The sequence below is a fragment of the Mus pahari genome, chromosome 23 (genome assembly GCF_900095145.1).
Source record: "Mus pahari chromosome 23, PAHARI_EIJ_v1.1, whole genome shotgun sequence".
In the NCBI taxonomy this organism is placed as follows: domain Eukaryota; kingdom Metazoa; phylum Chordata; class Mammalia; order Rodentia; family Muridae; genus Mus; species Mus pahari.
The window spans coordinates 4,523,873-4,540,688 of record NC_034612.1 but is presented as its reverse complement, the minus strand read 5'-3'; the positions used below and the strand labels follow the sequence as shown (position 1 = coordinate 4,540,688).

Below are 16,816 nucleotides of genomic sequence, written 5' to 3'. Positions count from 1 at the left end.
CTCCTGCCAGGGAAGATCCTGATGCTACAAATGAACCCTGTTCCCCTTCCTGTGCTTAAATCTACCCAGTGTTTGCCAAGGTCACTGTTTTAAAAAATGATTGTACTGACTTTATGTAAATGAGTGCTGTATCTCCATGCACCTGCATGTCAAGAGAGGGCATCAGATCCCATTAAGGATGGTCGTGAGCCACCACGTGGCTGCTGGGAATTGAACTCAGGACCTCCAGAAGGACAGCCAGTGCTCTTAACCGCTAAGCCATCTCTCCAGCCTCAAGATCACCACTTTGAATGTAGTATGCATGTGCACGAGAGACCATGTGTGTGTGTGTGTGTCTTGCTCTGTGTATATATGTGCATGAGAGAGACCGTGTGTGTGTGTGTGTGTGTGTGTGTGTGTGTCTGTCTGTCTGTCTGTCTGTCTGTGGTTGTACACCTGTGTGTGTCTTGCTCTGTGTGTGTTTGTCTGTGCCTATGTGTGTCTTGCTGGGGACAGAACACAAAGACTCCCACACACTAGGCAAGCCCTCTACCCAGCCCATCTTGCTTCTAAGAGCACAGAACGGTGACACTGAGGACATTCACATTGTGCAGCCACCACACCGTCCAACGCCTCTATTTTCTGCCTCTTGTGAAGTTAAAACTCTACCCAGTGAACAAGAACTTCACAGGTCTGGGTTCTACTAACCCAGGCTCAACATCCATCAGACGCTCGCTGTGTAGCCCAGGTTGGCCTCAGCTGTCCCAGTGTCCGGATGGCACACCTTGTTCAGCCGGCTCTTGTGTGTGGGATACAGAAGCCAGAGGGTCGACCGCAGGAGTTCCTCAGGGTCATCCACCCTGTTTTTCAGCAGGGTCTCTTACTAGCCTGGAGTTCACCAAGTATACAAGCTGGCTAGTGAGCCCGAGATCTGCCCACCTCTACTTCCTTAGCCCTGAGATCCTGAGTGTGTGGAACCACATTGGGGATTTTTAAAGAATCTGGATTCTGGTGGCTGAACTCAGGGTCTAGGGTTTACACAGCAGGCACTTTACCAAACTGAGCCATCTCCCAGGCCAGGGCCCAAAACCAGAGCTTGTAAAAGCATCTGCTAAGCGCCAGGTGCTGGCCCTGCAGACTAGATTCAGGGTCCTCTTTTTGTTTATTTGTTTTGTTTTGTTTTGTTTTTCGAGACATGGTTTCTCTGTGTAGTCCTGGCTGGCCTCGAACCCGCCTGCCTCTGTTTCCCCAGTGCTGGGATTAATGGCCTGTGCCACCCCCCACCACACCCCCGGCTTTCAGGGTCCTCTTGATGACGAACCTGAGCACCCATGTAGGGGCTCTTACCCAATCCGTGGCAGGGCAGGATTTTTATCTAGGTGTCCCTGTAGCTGTCGATCACCAGCCTCCTAGCCCGAGCCACAGTCTCTTTGGCATGGGAGCCTCAGTTTCCCAATCTGTGAGATGGGACTGGGTGAGCAAGGCAACTAACTGCTGAAGGCTCTTTCCTCCGACCCTGAAGAAGTCAGCCTTTTGGATCCATGCCTCCGCCTCCGTTCAGCCCCAGCTTCAGGTGTGAAAGGCCTCAGCTTCAGGCTTCCTGTCAGGGAGGTAAGGGGGTATCGCTCACACCCCCTCACGACTGCCAGACAGCTGCCAGCTCACTCTGCTGGAGACCACGGCCACCCAAATAGCACCGTTCTTTCCCCACCCCGAGGCAGCGCTTGTGGAGGCCCACCCTCCCTCCTCTCCTGTTTCCCATCTGTAAGTGGGCCCGGCTCACCTCAGGCTTAGCTAAAAGAGATTTGACGATGCCGCCCCGCTCCAAACACACAGCTTAACTAGTGAGTTAGCTATTAAGATTTAAATTGGTCGCCATGTTGGCTTTTATTTAGGCCCCTTCAATTCTTCTTTCTCCACCCCACCCCCCTGCTGTTTGCCCAGGCTGGTCATCCCTAGGACTGTGCTGCGGGCAGGCTGAGCAAGGACCGCAAGGAAGTCCCTAGGCTCACCACGGCAGTCCCCCACCCAGCCTAGGAAAAGGAACGGTGATGTTAGGGGCTCTGGGAAGACCTGGTGCCCCTAGCATCTTCCGGATGATGGCTAGGTGGAGGTTCAGAGTGGAGACTCTGAGGTTCAGACATAAGGATTTGGGAAGAGCCGTGGCTTGGTGGGTAGAGTGTGGGTGGGTGGCGGGGAGTCCTCTCCAGTGCCGGGTGTGCCTCGCGGGCTTTTTTCTACCAGCCTTTGATGGGTGTGAGCTGCCGGGCAAGCGGGCTCCCGGGCTGGGCAGGCGTCGGCCTGGGCGCAGGAGCCAGAGATGAATGGAAGAGCGAGGCACCGAGCCAGGTAGCTGCGCGCGGGCCGGGGAGGACCCTGGGGTGGGCGGGCGCGGGTGGGCGGGACCCCGCGGGGCGGCGCGGCCGAAGCGCAGCGCAGCGCTGCGCAGCGGGAGGAGGACGAGGCTGGAGGGATCAGGAAGCGGCGGCGCTGCGCCCGCGTCCCGAGGTGAGTGGGGCCGCTCCGGGGAAGGGGTCCGCGAGGTCCCCGCAATCCCTCCCAGTGACGGGGTTCGAGGCTCGCCGTCCCCGCCGCGCGCGGGATAGCGGGAGGCGACGCCACCATGAAAGTCACCTGTGGATTGGGCGCCGATCCGCGCCTGGAGGGAGGATTGGTGCAGATCTAGGTCACCTAGACCCGAGTCCTGGAACCGAAGGCCAGGGGCGGCCACCTGCCCCGGACCAGCTCCACCTAGGGCGCGTGGCAGGGATGGGCGCGGGGGAGGGAACTGCGAGCCCGCAGCTTCCAGGGCCGCTTCTTGGGAGTTTCAGAGAGATGGCTCCGCCGGGAAGAAGATGCAAAACTAACCTTAGCTTCACCCTGGAGACTGGAGGACAGGAAGAGATTTCCAAACTCCCCACTTGACTGAAAAAACCCAACTTCAGACTCCCTTGGCACTGTCTTCCATTCCAGAAGGGCCCAGCCCAGCCGTTCCCCCACCCAACCCCCGTCCCCAGTGTAGATGAAGAAACCCAGGCTTGCGGGTAAGGATGGAGCCTAGTGGGTTGAAACCTGGGCGCCGGCTGGCTGCTTGGAAAACCCTCCCCACTGGCCTGTCCTCAGCCCGGGTTAGGAAGTCCCGAGGGATGAAGTCCTCAGCCCGGGCTGGGGAGGGGGTGGCACGAACCTTGTACTTCTGAGCGCACACGCTGCATGTGATCTTTGTTCAGCGAACTAAGAAACCCTGGCAGAGCTGAGCCTGGCTGCCTTGGCTGTGGGCCATGTGGGGACCGCTCAGGCCTGGTGCTGCCCAAGGTGAGGTGTCTGTCAGTCATCTCCAAGTTAGGAGTGCAGTCTGGGTGGACTCTGGGCATACTCTGCTGTCCTCTGCGGTGTGACCTTGGTCTAGTCCCCTAGCTGCCTGAACCGCAGTACCTCTTCTTTAATATTGTTATGGGAACACATTCTGGGGTTGTTGGGGGACCTCTGGAGGAGTTTGCCACAGCAGTTTGAGCTGGCCTTTCCGTCTCCACACTGTCTTGACAGAGAATAGGAAAAGGCCATTTTGTTTTATTTATTTATTTATTGTTTTTTGAGAAAGGTTTTCTCTGTGTAACCCCTGGCTGTCCCGGAACTCACTCTGTAGACCAGGCTGGCTCTCATACTCAGAAATCCGCCTGCCTCTGCCTCCCAAGTGCTGGGATTAAAGGCGTGTGCCACCACTGCTCGGCAAAAAGGCCGTTTTAATGCCTTCCTCCAGTCTGCTGTAGAGAAGACCAAGGTAGACATCCCCCTTCTTGATTTTTTGGAAGTCTCTGGGAGCAGGGCCTCTCCACAATTGGCAAACGACCCTCTTGGCTTTGCTCTGGCTCTCTTGGAAGCCAGAAGGGATGGTGGCATCAGAGGACATTTGCGTAAGGTTCCCTGGAGAGAAGGGTCTGAGGTTTCCCCGAGTGGAGGAGCCCTCTGAGCCCTGAGAAGGTACCTGCTCCAAAGTCCAGATGCCTTTATGTCCAAGAAGGAAGGGCTCCTCCTCTCTGGTCCTCACCTGCTTCCCTGTCCCCCGTAGGGGCTCTTTGGAAGTTCGGTACCACAGGATACTGGCCCCCCCAGATCGGCCTAGTTATAGTGTAAGGGGAGTGACCCGAGCTGATCTGCCCCACTCTCGTCCCTTCCACAGCTGTAGCTCCCTGGTGGGCAGCACTGTCTCATGCCTGAGGGAGGAGGACAGACCCAGAAGGCATCAGGGTGCCTTTGATCAAGGTGGTGGCTGAGCTGCACCTTGAAGAATAAATACAGAACTGGGGGAGAGGGTGTTAGGAGGGACTGTCACTAGCTGAGACACGTCTTGCCTGTTCCTCGCTGGGGGATGTAGGGTGTGGGGAGCAGAGACACTACCATTTGTCCAGAGTGTGTGAGCCAGGCCAAGGCCAACTTAGAAGCTCTGAAAGTTGGGGGGTGGGGGGGAAGGGGGAAGGGGGAGATGCCGCCATTGTTTGTGTGGTATAGCAAGATCCTTTTAGCTGTAGAGCAGACACAATCACAGGGAATGACTCGGGGAGCTCAGGCTGAGGGGGGGGACCCAGTAGTATCCAGAAATCCAGGGCCTCACTGAGATACACCCCAATCCTTGCTTTCAAGAGGGTTGTAGTGTTTTTGTATACCTAGAGAAGGAGGCCAGTGAGCCTCGGCATCTTTGCCTCATATGGGCCTCGGCCCCTGCTCTCTGCCTCAGTTTCTCCCTGTTTGACTGTGGAGGTGGGGGGAGACAGTCCATTCTTTCTTTCTCCGACCAGGACCTGGGAGATGGGTTCCTATCTGTAACAGAATCTGGGGATCTGAGAGAACATTTGTTTCATGCCACGGGGCCTCTAGAATGTTCCACATCGCTGACTGCGAGCACCTGTTAAAGATTAATTCTGATCTCTGGAGATTCTTGTGGTCCTGGGCCTCGTAGCTGGAGCAGTGAACTCTGGGTACAGATTCAATCTGCCCGAGTCAAGCCTGGACTGTATCAGTAGTTACTGGGGTGCGAGAATGGACTGAGTACTGGTTATAAGCGAATCCGCTCAGGACATTCAGGTAACAAAACTTGTAACCATTATTCAGAGGGAGAGACTGAGGTCTGCAGGGCGAAGTCACTTCACTCTGCTCTGAATGGGCCACCCATGTCTTAATTGTTTGATTCCCAAATCCATGAGGTGGCCTGTCCCCGTTTGTTGCGACCTTCCATGGAGGAGTGAAGGTGAGCTGAGACTTAAGAAAGAGTTCCGTCCTACAACCGGACTGCTTCTGAACCCTTAAGCCTGCTGCTTTCTGCTGGGAGTTTAGGGTGGTTGCCAGGTGTTTCCAAGCCTTAGTTTCCTTATCTGTCAAAGGGGCTCGCTCTCGGGTTTGCTCTGCCAGCCTTAGGCTCTCCCCGACAGGCCCTGAAGCTTGAGCCCCCTCCCTCACCCAGGCTCTTGCAACCCCCCTCCAGGGCATGTTTCCTGGCATCCTGGGAGCCCTCCATGCCAAGCAGGCAAAGCTAAACTTGCATTGAACAGGAGGATGGAGCCTTCCCGCCCGCCAAGCCACGCGGCGGCAGCGCTATGCCATGGCTGAGAGCCAGGACCCCTCAAGCTTTCCTGCTCTCCTGGCTTAGAAGCCAGTTGCCCTGGTTCGAGTCCCAGCTCCCGGGTAGTGGAAGTGTTCCTCCAGCCTCAGTTTCCCCATCTGCACATCGGAGCAAGCACTCCCATGTCGGGCATAAGAGTGCTTGCTTTGTGGGGGGGGTCACTGTGGATGAACTCCGGTTCAGTCAGCCTCTGTCACCTGGTCACATGTGACAGCCTCGTTCCCACGGGGGACTCTTTACATCTGAGGATACCCGAGTTATGGGAAGGGAAAAAGTTAGAGCCATGGTCCCTGATCTTCCTAAGGCTGCGACCCTTTAATACAGTTCCTCACATTGTGGGGGCTCCCGACCATAAGATTTTTTCATTGCTACCTCATAACTATAATTTGTGACTGTTAATGAGTCATAAATCTCTGTTGTGGGAGGTCGCGACCCACGGGCTGAGAACCCACAGGTCTAGAGGCTTCTGCTTCCTCCTGGTGGAGCTACAGGCCAGCATCTGGTAACTCTCGGTCCCTTGGCGATTGGCTCAGCTTTGTCATGAAAGCCATCTTGAAGTGACCTCTCTGAGCTCTGCCATCAGCTGCTGTGTGACTCCAGGAAGTGTCTTTACCTCTCTGTTCCCAGGGCTGTCACCCAGAACTTGGTATAGGTCAGACTTCTTCCAGGATAAGGCTCATGCCACTTTGCGTGCCATTCTTGCCCTGGCCCTGGGCCCCTTGGGTCCTCTGCACTGGACTCTGTAAGCTGGCCAGGCAGGAAAGCGCTGGACCCTCCCTTTGGCCATGACTCTCACTTCCGTCCCTCCCTCGAGCCCATTTCTGACCATGGCTTCCCCTTTCTGTCCCAGGCCCCAGCCACTCCTAGCTGTGTGAGCCCTGGGGAGTCACCCCACCTCTCTGGTCTTGTTCTCTCGTTGGTAAGGGAGGGTCCAGGCCAGGCACCCTGCTCCAGATGAAGTCAGGGTGTTGGAGCGGCCCCAGGAGGCGGAGTGGGGAGGGGGCGGCCAGGCAGCAGGAATCGGTGTTTTCCTGATGTTTTCCTTCGGGTAGTGAGTAAGGTGGCTTCTCCCCCCACTCCCACCGGGCACAAAGAGCTCCTCAGTCCCCTGGGCTACTGTTTTTCCTGAGGGTGGAGTGGCCTGGGGTCCACCCGGGTGACGGAATGGATGACTGCCTGTGGGCAGGCCTTCCTGTGCTTGTACATGTGTGTGCGAAGGGGATGGGCCCATGGGTTCTGGGGGGGGGGGAGACCCCAGGAGGGAAGCAGAAACTGGTCGTGGAGCTAACTGCCAGTGAGGACCCATTGACCTGGCTTCCTCCTGTGTCACCTCGACACAGATAGGGTTCCAGAATGCTTATGAACTGGGAGAGGGGGGAAGGAGGGAAGACATGTCAGCATGTCAGAACCATCAGAACCCCTCTTGGATACAAGCTCTGACTGAGAGCCAGTAGGTGTGGGTGGGCCTAACTGGGCCTCAGTTTCCTTATCTGTAGAGGGGCTCAAGGTAAATGTGACCCTATGGGGTTGTTGGATCTCATAGGTCAGACAGCCCTGTATATAGTAGCTGCTCAATAAACTACCTGTTCGTGGGTAGGAGGGCAGATTTGGGTAGGTAGTCCCTCGGGCGGAGCCTCTCCTTTGGAGACCAATCGTCCCTAAGGAGAATGACTATGTGGGTCTCTGACTCTGTCATTATGACACCCACTGTGACCAAGGATCCCGCAGCAGGTGCAGAGGTCGCTTCCCTCATAGAGACGAGGCTGAAGCTCCAGCTCAGAGACTCTGAGCCTCTCAACCCCTCACTACCCATGACGCCAGCTGCCCTGGACGCTGCCTGCCTGATAAGGGACCTGCGGAAGTCCCCGTCACACATCGGTTTGGATAAATATCATGTTCTTCCTTTCTCCTCCCACCCCCAGACTCAGTTTACCCCCCTGGGCAGGAGACATCCGTTCCTAGCTTGAGGAGTCAGGATTTAGATGAGAGTGTGTGAAGTTCTGGTGTGAGGCATTTAGTGCCCATACTGCAGACGGGCAGGGTTCCCAGCTGAGCCTCGGCCACGGTTCCAGGCAGAATCTCTGGAGCACACTGGTATCCCTGGGGCATGCTGGGATTGCCCAGGCAGGACTTTGCATCTGTGCCTTAGGGTCACCTAGGCCATTGTAAGGAATTGGGGAGCGGCAGGGGAGGGTGGTGAGCTCTGTCTCCCAGCCCAGAGATGGGCAGTCTCTATTCTCGCCACCTTTCAGGAGAGTGAACTGGGCATTGAGAAAGCCCTTCCAAAGGCCAGCTCTCTGCCCAGGGGAGCCCTGGCTCTGGATCTGGGAAGTCTCTGGGTTCCAGTGCCCACCTGGTCCTCACCTCTCCGGACTCCCCTCCCCTGCTGTAAATTGAGGGGAGGTTAAATAACAGCGGCATAGCCACCACCGTGTATTGAGCATGTACTACACGCCAGACATCATGCAGGGCTCGAATGAAAACATTTCATCTTTACAGCAGCCCTTGAGAGAGGAGCTGCTACTTTCGCAGGGCTGGGGGTAAAACCTGGGGCCTTGCACACGCCAATCAGGCGTCCTGTGGGCATATCCCCATAGTTTCCTGAGATAGGATCTTCTTCAGTTTGGCTTTAGACCACGGATCCGTCTGCCTCACTCCCAAGTGCTGGGATTACAGGTGAATGCGGCCACATCCCACTGTATAATTTAGGGCAAGAACATGACACACCAAATAATCACAGATCCAAGACAGGAGCAGTTGTTCCTAGAAGGTAGAAAGTTTTACCCCCATTTTATGGATGAGAAGACTGAGGCCCAGATAGGAGATGTGACCATTGGTGGCAAGAAAGAGGAGGGCAAGATGTCTTGAGGCTATAAAACCCTTTGCAGAGTTCTCTGTGGCCTGGGGACTATCTGAACAAGAGTAGCTGGCTCAGAGAAAGAGACCCTAGGATTTGAGACACGCCTCCACCCCCACCTTTTCAAAGCTGGATGTTGGCTTTGGTGGGAACCTTCTGGAGTAGAGACTTCCTATATCTGTATCCTAAACCCTGTGCTGAGGCTGGGGCATGGCTGGGACTATCAGGGTCACTGATCTGGGAAGGGTCACTTAGCTGTAATCACAGAGCCCCCACTGGGCTTTTGAAAATGAACAGCTCAGTGCCAGCTGAATGGACGTCACCAGAAACTCCAGTGTTCTCACGTGACAAGGAAATGGAGTCTCCACAGGATGTGACTTTTAGCGTCTCAACAGCCGTGTCTTTCCACTAAGCCACACTCGGCTTCTTGTCAGGCCAGCCCTCCGGACCTGGGGTCTTCTGCTGATGCCCCCCACCCCCCATCCCAGTGAGAGCTCCTAGGGGTATTTCTGTAACAAGGGCCGGTCCTCCAAGGCTTATGTAAAAACCCAAGTGACTGTAGTAGCCACGTTGGACGTGCCCTCCTTGGGGCTAGTGAGTCATCCCAGCCATGTCCCGCTTGGATGGTGTGAGCACCACCGGAGGGGACACCCTCGAGGTGGAGGGACCCGGCAGGACACAGGAGCTCTGTCTGCTCTGGACAGACGGCCACTGTGCAGCAACCAGGAAGTGGGTTGGGCTGAGACAGACTAGGTAAACACCAGCAGGGAGGGCCCTTCATGGCGTGATGCGCGCCCCGCTGCCTCCTGCCAGGGGCTTGGGGGCTGTGGGCAACCACAACTTGGCAGGTCCCACTCTGCCAAGGGACTCAGCTCCCGTTAGTCGCTCAGCGATGGCTGCCAGAGTCCACCTCCCACGAGGGATCCAGCCACTCAGTCTTCACTGACAGGCTGTTTCCTGGTGGTTGGTTCTTCACATATGCCCTAGTAAGAGTAATAACTTGAGGGTGGCATTAAGGGCTCAGATACCAGCCTGGCTTTATCCAGCATCTACTGGCTGTGCTTCTGTCTGTCTCACCTAACTCCTGTGACAGTGAGTGTCCTGGAGAAGATCCCCCATCAGCCACAACCCAGGCCTGATCCAGAGTCACATAGTCCCCCAGCCCCTCCTATATGCTTGTCCCTCCCTTCCCGAGTCCCCTTATCCTTGTAAAATAGCCCCTTCAAAGGCCCAGTCCTGTCTGGGAAGTGCCTTAGGGGATCCAGCTTGGCTGCATGAAGCCCTGAGTTTAATCCCTAACCCTGCTGTCCATGCTGGATGCAGTGGTATGCCCCCAGTGGTATGCCCCTGGTGGTATGCCCCTGGTGGTATGCCCCTGGAAGCCCCAGCACCCAGGGGGTGGAGAGAGGAGGATCAGAAGGTGAAAGCTATCCTGGCCAGGGCCAGTTTGAGATGCAGGAGGCCCCGTCCCAAAAGGAAAACCCGGCTCCTGCGCCTGTGTGTGGCCTTGCATCCTGGAGCTGGGATGCGGTGACACAGTTTGCTTCCTTCTTTGCTTTAGCTTTCTCATCTAGAAGGTGGGACCAACTACACAGCTGCTGCCTTGTCTGGTACCTGCTGACTTCCATCCCATCCTTCAGTCCTTCCCCTCAGGGCTGAACCAGAGAGCTGACGTTCATGGTCACGTTTATTTGAGGCTCCCACAGGCGTCGGGGTCCTCACCGGTCAGCCAAGGAACCCCAGGATGATGAAGAAACCCACAAAGTCTGTCCGAGGGTCCAGGGTCTGTCTCCTGCTCCTAGAGCCCTCTCCCAGCCCCAACTCACCCCTGGTCCTTGCCCTTATTCAACAGTAGTCCTCGGTGTGCCCTACATTCTCTGCATTCCAGGCACAGAACTTTGGTCCTCCCCCCCAACCCTGCTCGTCCAGCCCCCACCCACAGGGCTGGTGCTCCCCTGCCCTGTACCTGCAGGAACCTCAGGGGTCCCTGATGCCCCCACACGGTGTTCAGTCCTGACAGAATGGTGACTCTGAAGGAATGCCTTCCTCAGGGGAGTAGGCTCTGGAAGGGGAAGAGGGGATAAGTAGATGGTGTATGCTGATGTGAAGCGTGTCACCTGCCACATTCACTGTGACAACCTCCGCCGCACTCACTGTGACATGCAGAGTTAGTTTAGACCAGGAAAAAAAAAAAAATTCAAAGTACTGTCCTTTTTTTTTCTTCTGATTTTTAAAATTAATTTATTTTTATAATTATGGGTCTTTCACCTGCACGTATGTATGTGCGCCACATGTGTGCCTGGTGCTCATGGAGTCCAGAAGAAGGCATCAGATCCCCTGGGACTGCAGTCACAGACAGTTGTGAGCTGCCGCGTGGAGGCTGGGACTTCAACCTGGACCCCTGGGAGACCAGCCATTTCTCCAGCCTCCCCATCCTGCTTTGAGACAGGGTCTCACTTAAGGAGTCCTCGCAGAATCAGAATTCACTGCGTAGATCAGACGGCATCAAACACACCAAGATGCCTTCCTGCCTCTTGCTCCTGAGTAATGGAATTGAAGCAAATGGCAAGGGAAAAGGCTGGACCACGGTGGAGGCCACCAGCCTGTCCACCCACACTAGGGTTTCTGATCCTTTGTTCCTTTTTGTCTACCCCGGGGCAGTGCATACATGTGGCAGCTAATAATGGCCCATTTAGAATGTGTTGATCCAGAAGGCGAGACCTGAGGAAAACCAGCCCCCTGCTGCCCTCCCCAGGAGCACAGATGTCTTGCTTGCCCAAACCTGCCCCTGGGTTTAAGCAGCTTTTCTTGCTCACGTAATGAGGTTGGCATCTGATAGTCTTGTGCCAGGGTTTCCATGAGGCCTGGCAAAGCCTTGCCAGTGAAGAGGATCTCCCCCCCCCCCCCCCCGTGTCAAGCAGACAATGGCGAGCAAGCCCTCTGGCCGCATTGCATCCTGGGCTTACTTTGCAGCCTGCCATTTACTGAGGCGTCCTTAGTCTGGTGTCTCCTTACCTGGTAACTTCTGCCCTCAAGCAGGCACAGAAACAAAGGCTCCTAGGGGCTGTGGTGAACTTCGCAGTTACTAAGAGGGACCCCCTCCCCCAATCTGATCCCCAGGATGTATGATATCAACATGCACATTCTTGCCACGCGCCACTGGCCAAGGGGTCATGACTGCAGAGTGTATGATCTCGGGCCATGTTCCCATAAGTTGGGGCCTCTGTGGCAGACAGAGAGGAAGGCAGGGGGACCTTACCGGGGACCTGGGTCCCACTGGCACCCCACACTGCATCCCTGAGCCCCTTCTGAGCTTCTGGGGATAATACTGCCTTTATACCATGGGCTAGCCCTGCTGGCTGGCTGCCTAGTTTGTTGTCTCCCAAGGAGCGATGGCTACTGAATTTGCTCATGCCAGTATCCCTGGTCAGACACAGGCCTGGCACACAGTAGGTGTTCAGGAGCATTTTGTAGAGTAGGTGAGTGGACAGGCCCTGAGATTTGTACCCTCCTTGAATCCATCCTGTTGAAGCTGCTGCCTGTGTGGATGCCAGTTTGCCACGTAGATTTGTGGGGGGCGGGGTCCATGTAGCCCAGGCTGGCCCTGAGCTTGGACTCTTCTTGCCTTTTGCCTTTAGTTCTGGGTCTGAGGGCATGCAGCCCATACCTGGCTTCAAGGTGTAGGTTTTGTTCCCTTACAATTCATCATGTAGCCAAGGATAACCCAGAACACCTGAGCTGCTTGCCTCTGTCTCCCAAATGCTGGGATTATAGGCATGTATCACCACGTCTGACGGATACGTAGTTTTTGTTTTTCTTTTTTGTCTGTTTGTCTTTAAATAGGGTAAGGACACTTGAGGCTAAAATATTTGGCAACTGTTGCTTTAAATGAACTCTCCTGGGAGGACGTTGTGTGTGGGGGGGTGTCTGTCCCTCACGTGCACCCTACCCCAGACCCCCTCCTTTACTTAGGGGCTTCAGCAAACCATGCTGGCATGAAGGGACGAAAGGCCCAGGATTGCACCGAGCACAGGCACGTGTGTGAACATAGAGAAAGAAACGGAACACAGTCGAGGAGACACCGCCCCACCCCCGCTTCTCTCCTGAGGGGCCCTCCCTGCTTGGCTGGCACAGGCTCGGAATGTGTAATAACAGCCTTCAGGGCAAATTAGAACAGGGAGTGAACTCTTCCTGGCCACAGAGAGAAAGAGCGGGGCACGAGGGGAAGGGAGACTGGATGTCTGCGCGTGCGCACCGCCAATGGGGAGCCCGATCTTCTCAGGGACCCTTTTCAAAGTCGTATGCTCCCCGGGTGGTCTTATTTTGCTGTGAAATGGGAGCACGGGGAGGCTGAGGCTGGAGGGGCGTGGCTGAGACTGGATGGGCGTGGTCAGCTTTCCCAGGGGCCATACCACAATGGGGGGATCGGGGGGTGGGTAGGGAGTGAGGACCATGGCCTGAGACCGAGTCACATGGTGATAATAGGGATTAAATACAAGAAGCAACATTGTCAGTGGGGTTGTGCCCTAGAGACACGTGACCTACGTTTTGTTACAATAGCCCTACACTGAAGGATGCTGGTAGCACCTCTCTACCACAAGTAGAGAATGTGAGGCCCGGGATTAGAGGCTATGGGGATAAGCTCCTCCTCCCCGGATGCGGACGGATGCGGTGCTGTTCGGCTTGGCTTGGCTCTGCTCTGCTCTCCAGGACCTGCCCAGTAATCTCAGGGGCTGGGGAAGACCGAGCTCCGGAATTCACACAAGTTTGAGCCTTGACTTTGCCACTAGCCCGCGTGGCCTCAGGCAACTTATTTCACGACTCTGAACCTCCCGTGTTTCCCCATCCTTAACAGGATAATTGTAGCAGTGCCTACCTGCAGGGCAGGGTTAATCAGCCTCCGCCCTATTGGCTTTTCTGGCTGGCTCTTTGCTTTTTTGCCCTGGGTATTGAATGAGGAGGGTTCTTGGCATCCTGACCTTGACCCACTAGATGTTAGTGGTTTACTCCCTTGTACAGTAGGGTGACAGGTGTCACTGAACATAGCCACATAGCCCTATGGCCCTGGTCCATCATTTCAGGAGGATTGGCTGTGTGTGTGTGTGTGTGTGTGTGTGTGTGTGTGTGTGTGTGTGTGAGAGAGAGAGAGACAGACAGACAGACAGACAGACAGACTTAGGACCAGCTGCAGTAAACACTCTGCTCCCAACAATGATGGTTGATTTTGTAATTATTTCAACATGACCAGAGCCAATTATGATTATTGTGGACATGCCAAGGTCATACATGTGGCCTGACCAGGGCTAGCTCCCTCCAGGTGTCCTGACTTGGGGGGCCCCCAGGAACCCGGATGTTGTCCAGTTTGGGGAGGAGATATGACACTGTGGCAGCTTCCTCGAGGTGCCTGAGGGAGGGTCGCAGGGCTGCCTTGGCCAGGGGTGGAATGACCAGCCATGTGGATCACTGAGGACACATGGCTCGAATTGCCTGTCTCCCGACCTTGTGTCCCCGGTGAGGTGGGCACAGTGTGCCTGGAAGGATACTTTTAATAATTGGCCCTAAGCATCCCTCCCCCACCATGAGCATATGCTGTTCCTAAAGAGCCGAGACCAGAACCACAGGGCCCCATCGGCGTGCAGATGACAGGCGGAGAGGACCTGTAGCCCCAAGAGGCCTTATGAGGGGCTAGCCCTGCGTAGTGATTCACAGACCTGGGAGACCTCAGGAGGAGGTGTGGCCACTACTCCTGTTGTACAGGTGAGAAAAACCAAGGCCCTGGGAGAGAAATCTGACTAGCCTCAGCTTCGTTCCTCCCGCTACAGCTCTGAAGATGCCCATTTTCCAGAGGGGAACACAGAGGCTCTGGCCCTCCAGTGTCTTGCCCTCACGCACACTCTCTCTGTAAGCAGCAAAACTGGAATTAGAACTGAAGGCCCAGTGACTCCAAAATCCTGCTTGCTCTCCTTGCTGGCGTCAGGAGAGAGCCCACCCCTGGCAGGCATTTCTCCCCATCAGCGTGCCTGGCTCTGCCCGTAAGAGAGGCCCCTTGCCATGCTCCCACCTGGGCAAGCCTTTCCTGGCAGTTTCAGAGCAAATGTGGTGGGCATCAGTTTGTTGATTTTCTTCGTGTGGGGCCTAAGGAGGAGGAGGTACCCACAAATTCCTGAACCCACTGGCAAGGGGAAAGACTTCCAGGACACCCAGGGTCTAGCTGCCCAGGACCCCGCCCTGCTGGCTCTAGGTGAACTACATTGGGCCTAAAAACCATTCAAAAACAAAAACAAAAAAACTTGTCTTCGTAAGGCGTGTGTCTGCCCTTGGAAACCTCAGTTTCCGCATTTGAGAAATGGGTACAAAGAACATGGTTGTCTCTGCTCTTCCCTCCCATGGGGACTCAGGGTGGATGTGTTCCCTGCCTGGGTGTCATGGCCTGGCAGGTAATCTTGGAAAGAGAGAGAGGTAAGGGCTAGAGGAGGGTTCTCAGAGCAGGGGACAGTTGGGTACACAGCAGGCAGGAGCCAGTCAGGCTGAAGGAAGAGTAAAACTTAGCTCCGACACCAGTTTAAATCTGGGAGCCTCTGTTACAGATGCGGAAGATGGGTAATGACGGTGCTGGAGAAGCCGTGGGGACCACTGCCCTGTAGTGTGGGGTCCCATGGCTCCTCAGAACACCTACTTGGTCAAGGGGGCACTTGTAGGCCTTCTGAGCACCCCCCTGCATCTTAGTCACTTTCCCTGTCAAACCTTGTCTCCCCATCTCATAGACCAGGAGACTGAGGCTGGGACACGCTGATTGGCTCAGTGTTACACTGGCTGTGTGGAGCCCGACTGTGAGACAGGGTCAGAGGGCTCAGTATCCAGGCTTAGCGCTGGCTCCCAGACCTTCTCATGCAGCCCGTGTCTGTCGGGGTAGCTGGGCTGGAGGCAGACAGACTCATGTCTCCCGGTTCCTGAAAGAGGCCCCTGTTGTGGCTCCTGCCTGGGGCTGGCTGCCGACCACATCTGGGAGTGGCCATCTCAGCCCCTGTCATTACAACGGTGGCTTTGAAGCGACTGGCAACAGTGCTGTTTGCCCACGTGGGAGGGGGCTTCCTGAAACCTCTACCACTGGCCAGGCTCTGCCTGACCCCCGTTAGTCCCCAGCGTGCTGACCACCCCCCTCCCCTACTTCCCAGCAGGCCGAGAAGTACAAACGGATCTGGGTCCAGTATGGCAGATCCTGGTGATGGTCCCCGTGCAGTGCCTGGGGAGGTGACTGAGCCCCCTGGAGATGAGAGTGGTACCTCTGGTGGGGAGGCCTTCCCCCTCTCTTCCTTGGCCAATCTGTTTGAGGGGGAGGAAGGCTCCTCTTCTCCACCGGTGGATGCTAGCCGCCCTGCTGGCCCAGGCGATGGACGTCCAAACCTGCGCATGAAGTTCCAGGGCGCTTTCCGCAAGGGGGTTCCCAACCCCATCGACCTGCTGGAGTCCACCTTGTACGAGTCCTCAGTAGTGCCTGGGCCCAAGAAAGCGCCCATGGATTCCTTGTTCGACTATGGCACTTACCGTCACCACCCCAGTGACAACAAGAGATGGAGGAGGAAGGTCGTGGAGTGAGTATTCCTGGCTGTCTGGTTGGTAGTCCTCTATATTGAATCCATCACATGCCCAATATCCACTTACCCATCCATCCATCCATCCATCCATCTACCCATCCATCCACACTCATCCATCTACCCGCCCACCTGGCCAATCCACCCATCCATTATCCACCTATTCTTCCATCTGTCCATCCATCCATCCATCCATTATCTATCCATCCATCATCCATCCATCCATCCATCCATTATCCATCATCCACCTATCCATCCATCATCCATCCATCTATTCACTTATCATATACCTATCATCATTCATCCATTCTTTCATTTATCTATCTGTCCATTGTTTATCCATCTATACTCCCACCTGTCCATCCATCTACCCATCCATCCATCCATCCACTCACCTACCATATATCTATCATCATCCATTTTTTCATTTATCTATCTATTCATTATTTATCCATCTATACACCCACCTGTCCATCCATTATCCTCCATTCATCTGCCTGATTATCTGCCCGTCTCTCTGTCCACTCACCCTCCGACCATCCATTAGTACACCTATCATCCATCTTTCTACCTCTTGTCCATCACACACCCATCCATCCATCCCCCTACTTACCCATCTACCCATTCTTCCTTTATCCGTCCATTACCTACTATCCACCATCTCTCCATCCACCTACCCATATACATCCATACCACACATACATATATCTACTCCTTTATATAACTACCTGTCTGCACATGCGCGCGCGTGTGCACACACACACACACACA

General features: G+C 55.3%; 1 protein-coding gene across 3 annotated transcripts in view; it reads left to right on the top strand.

Moving 5' to 3' along the window:
* Nucleotides 1-2,398: 2,398 nt before the first annotated feature.
* Nucleotides 2,399-16,816, top strand: part of Trpv4 (transient receptor potential cation channel subfamily V member 4) — a 36,529-nt gene continuing 22,111 nt past the window's right edge. Inside the window, exons 1-2 of one of the 3 annotated variants that reach the window (XM_021222516.1) lie at nt 2,399-2,487; nt 15,632-16,045. In XM_021222516.1, the coding sequence (XP_021078175.1) occupies nt 15,663-16,045 (383 nt within the window). In that variant the 5' untranslated portion in view covers nt 2,399-2,487; nt 15,632-15,662. Of the gene's footprint in view, nt 2,488-15,628; nt 16,046-16,816 lie in introns of all 3 variants that reach the window. The other 2 variants (XM_029533707.1, XM_029533708.1) reach the window with 2 other exon arrangements.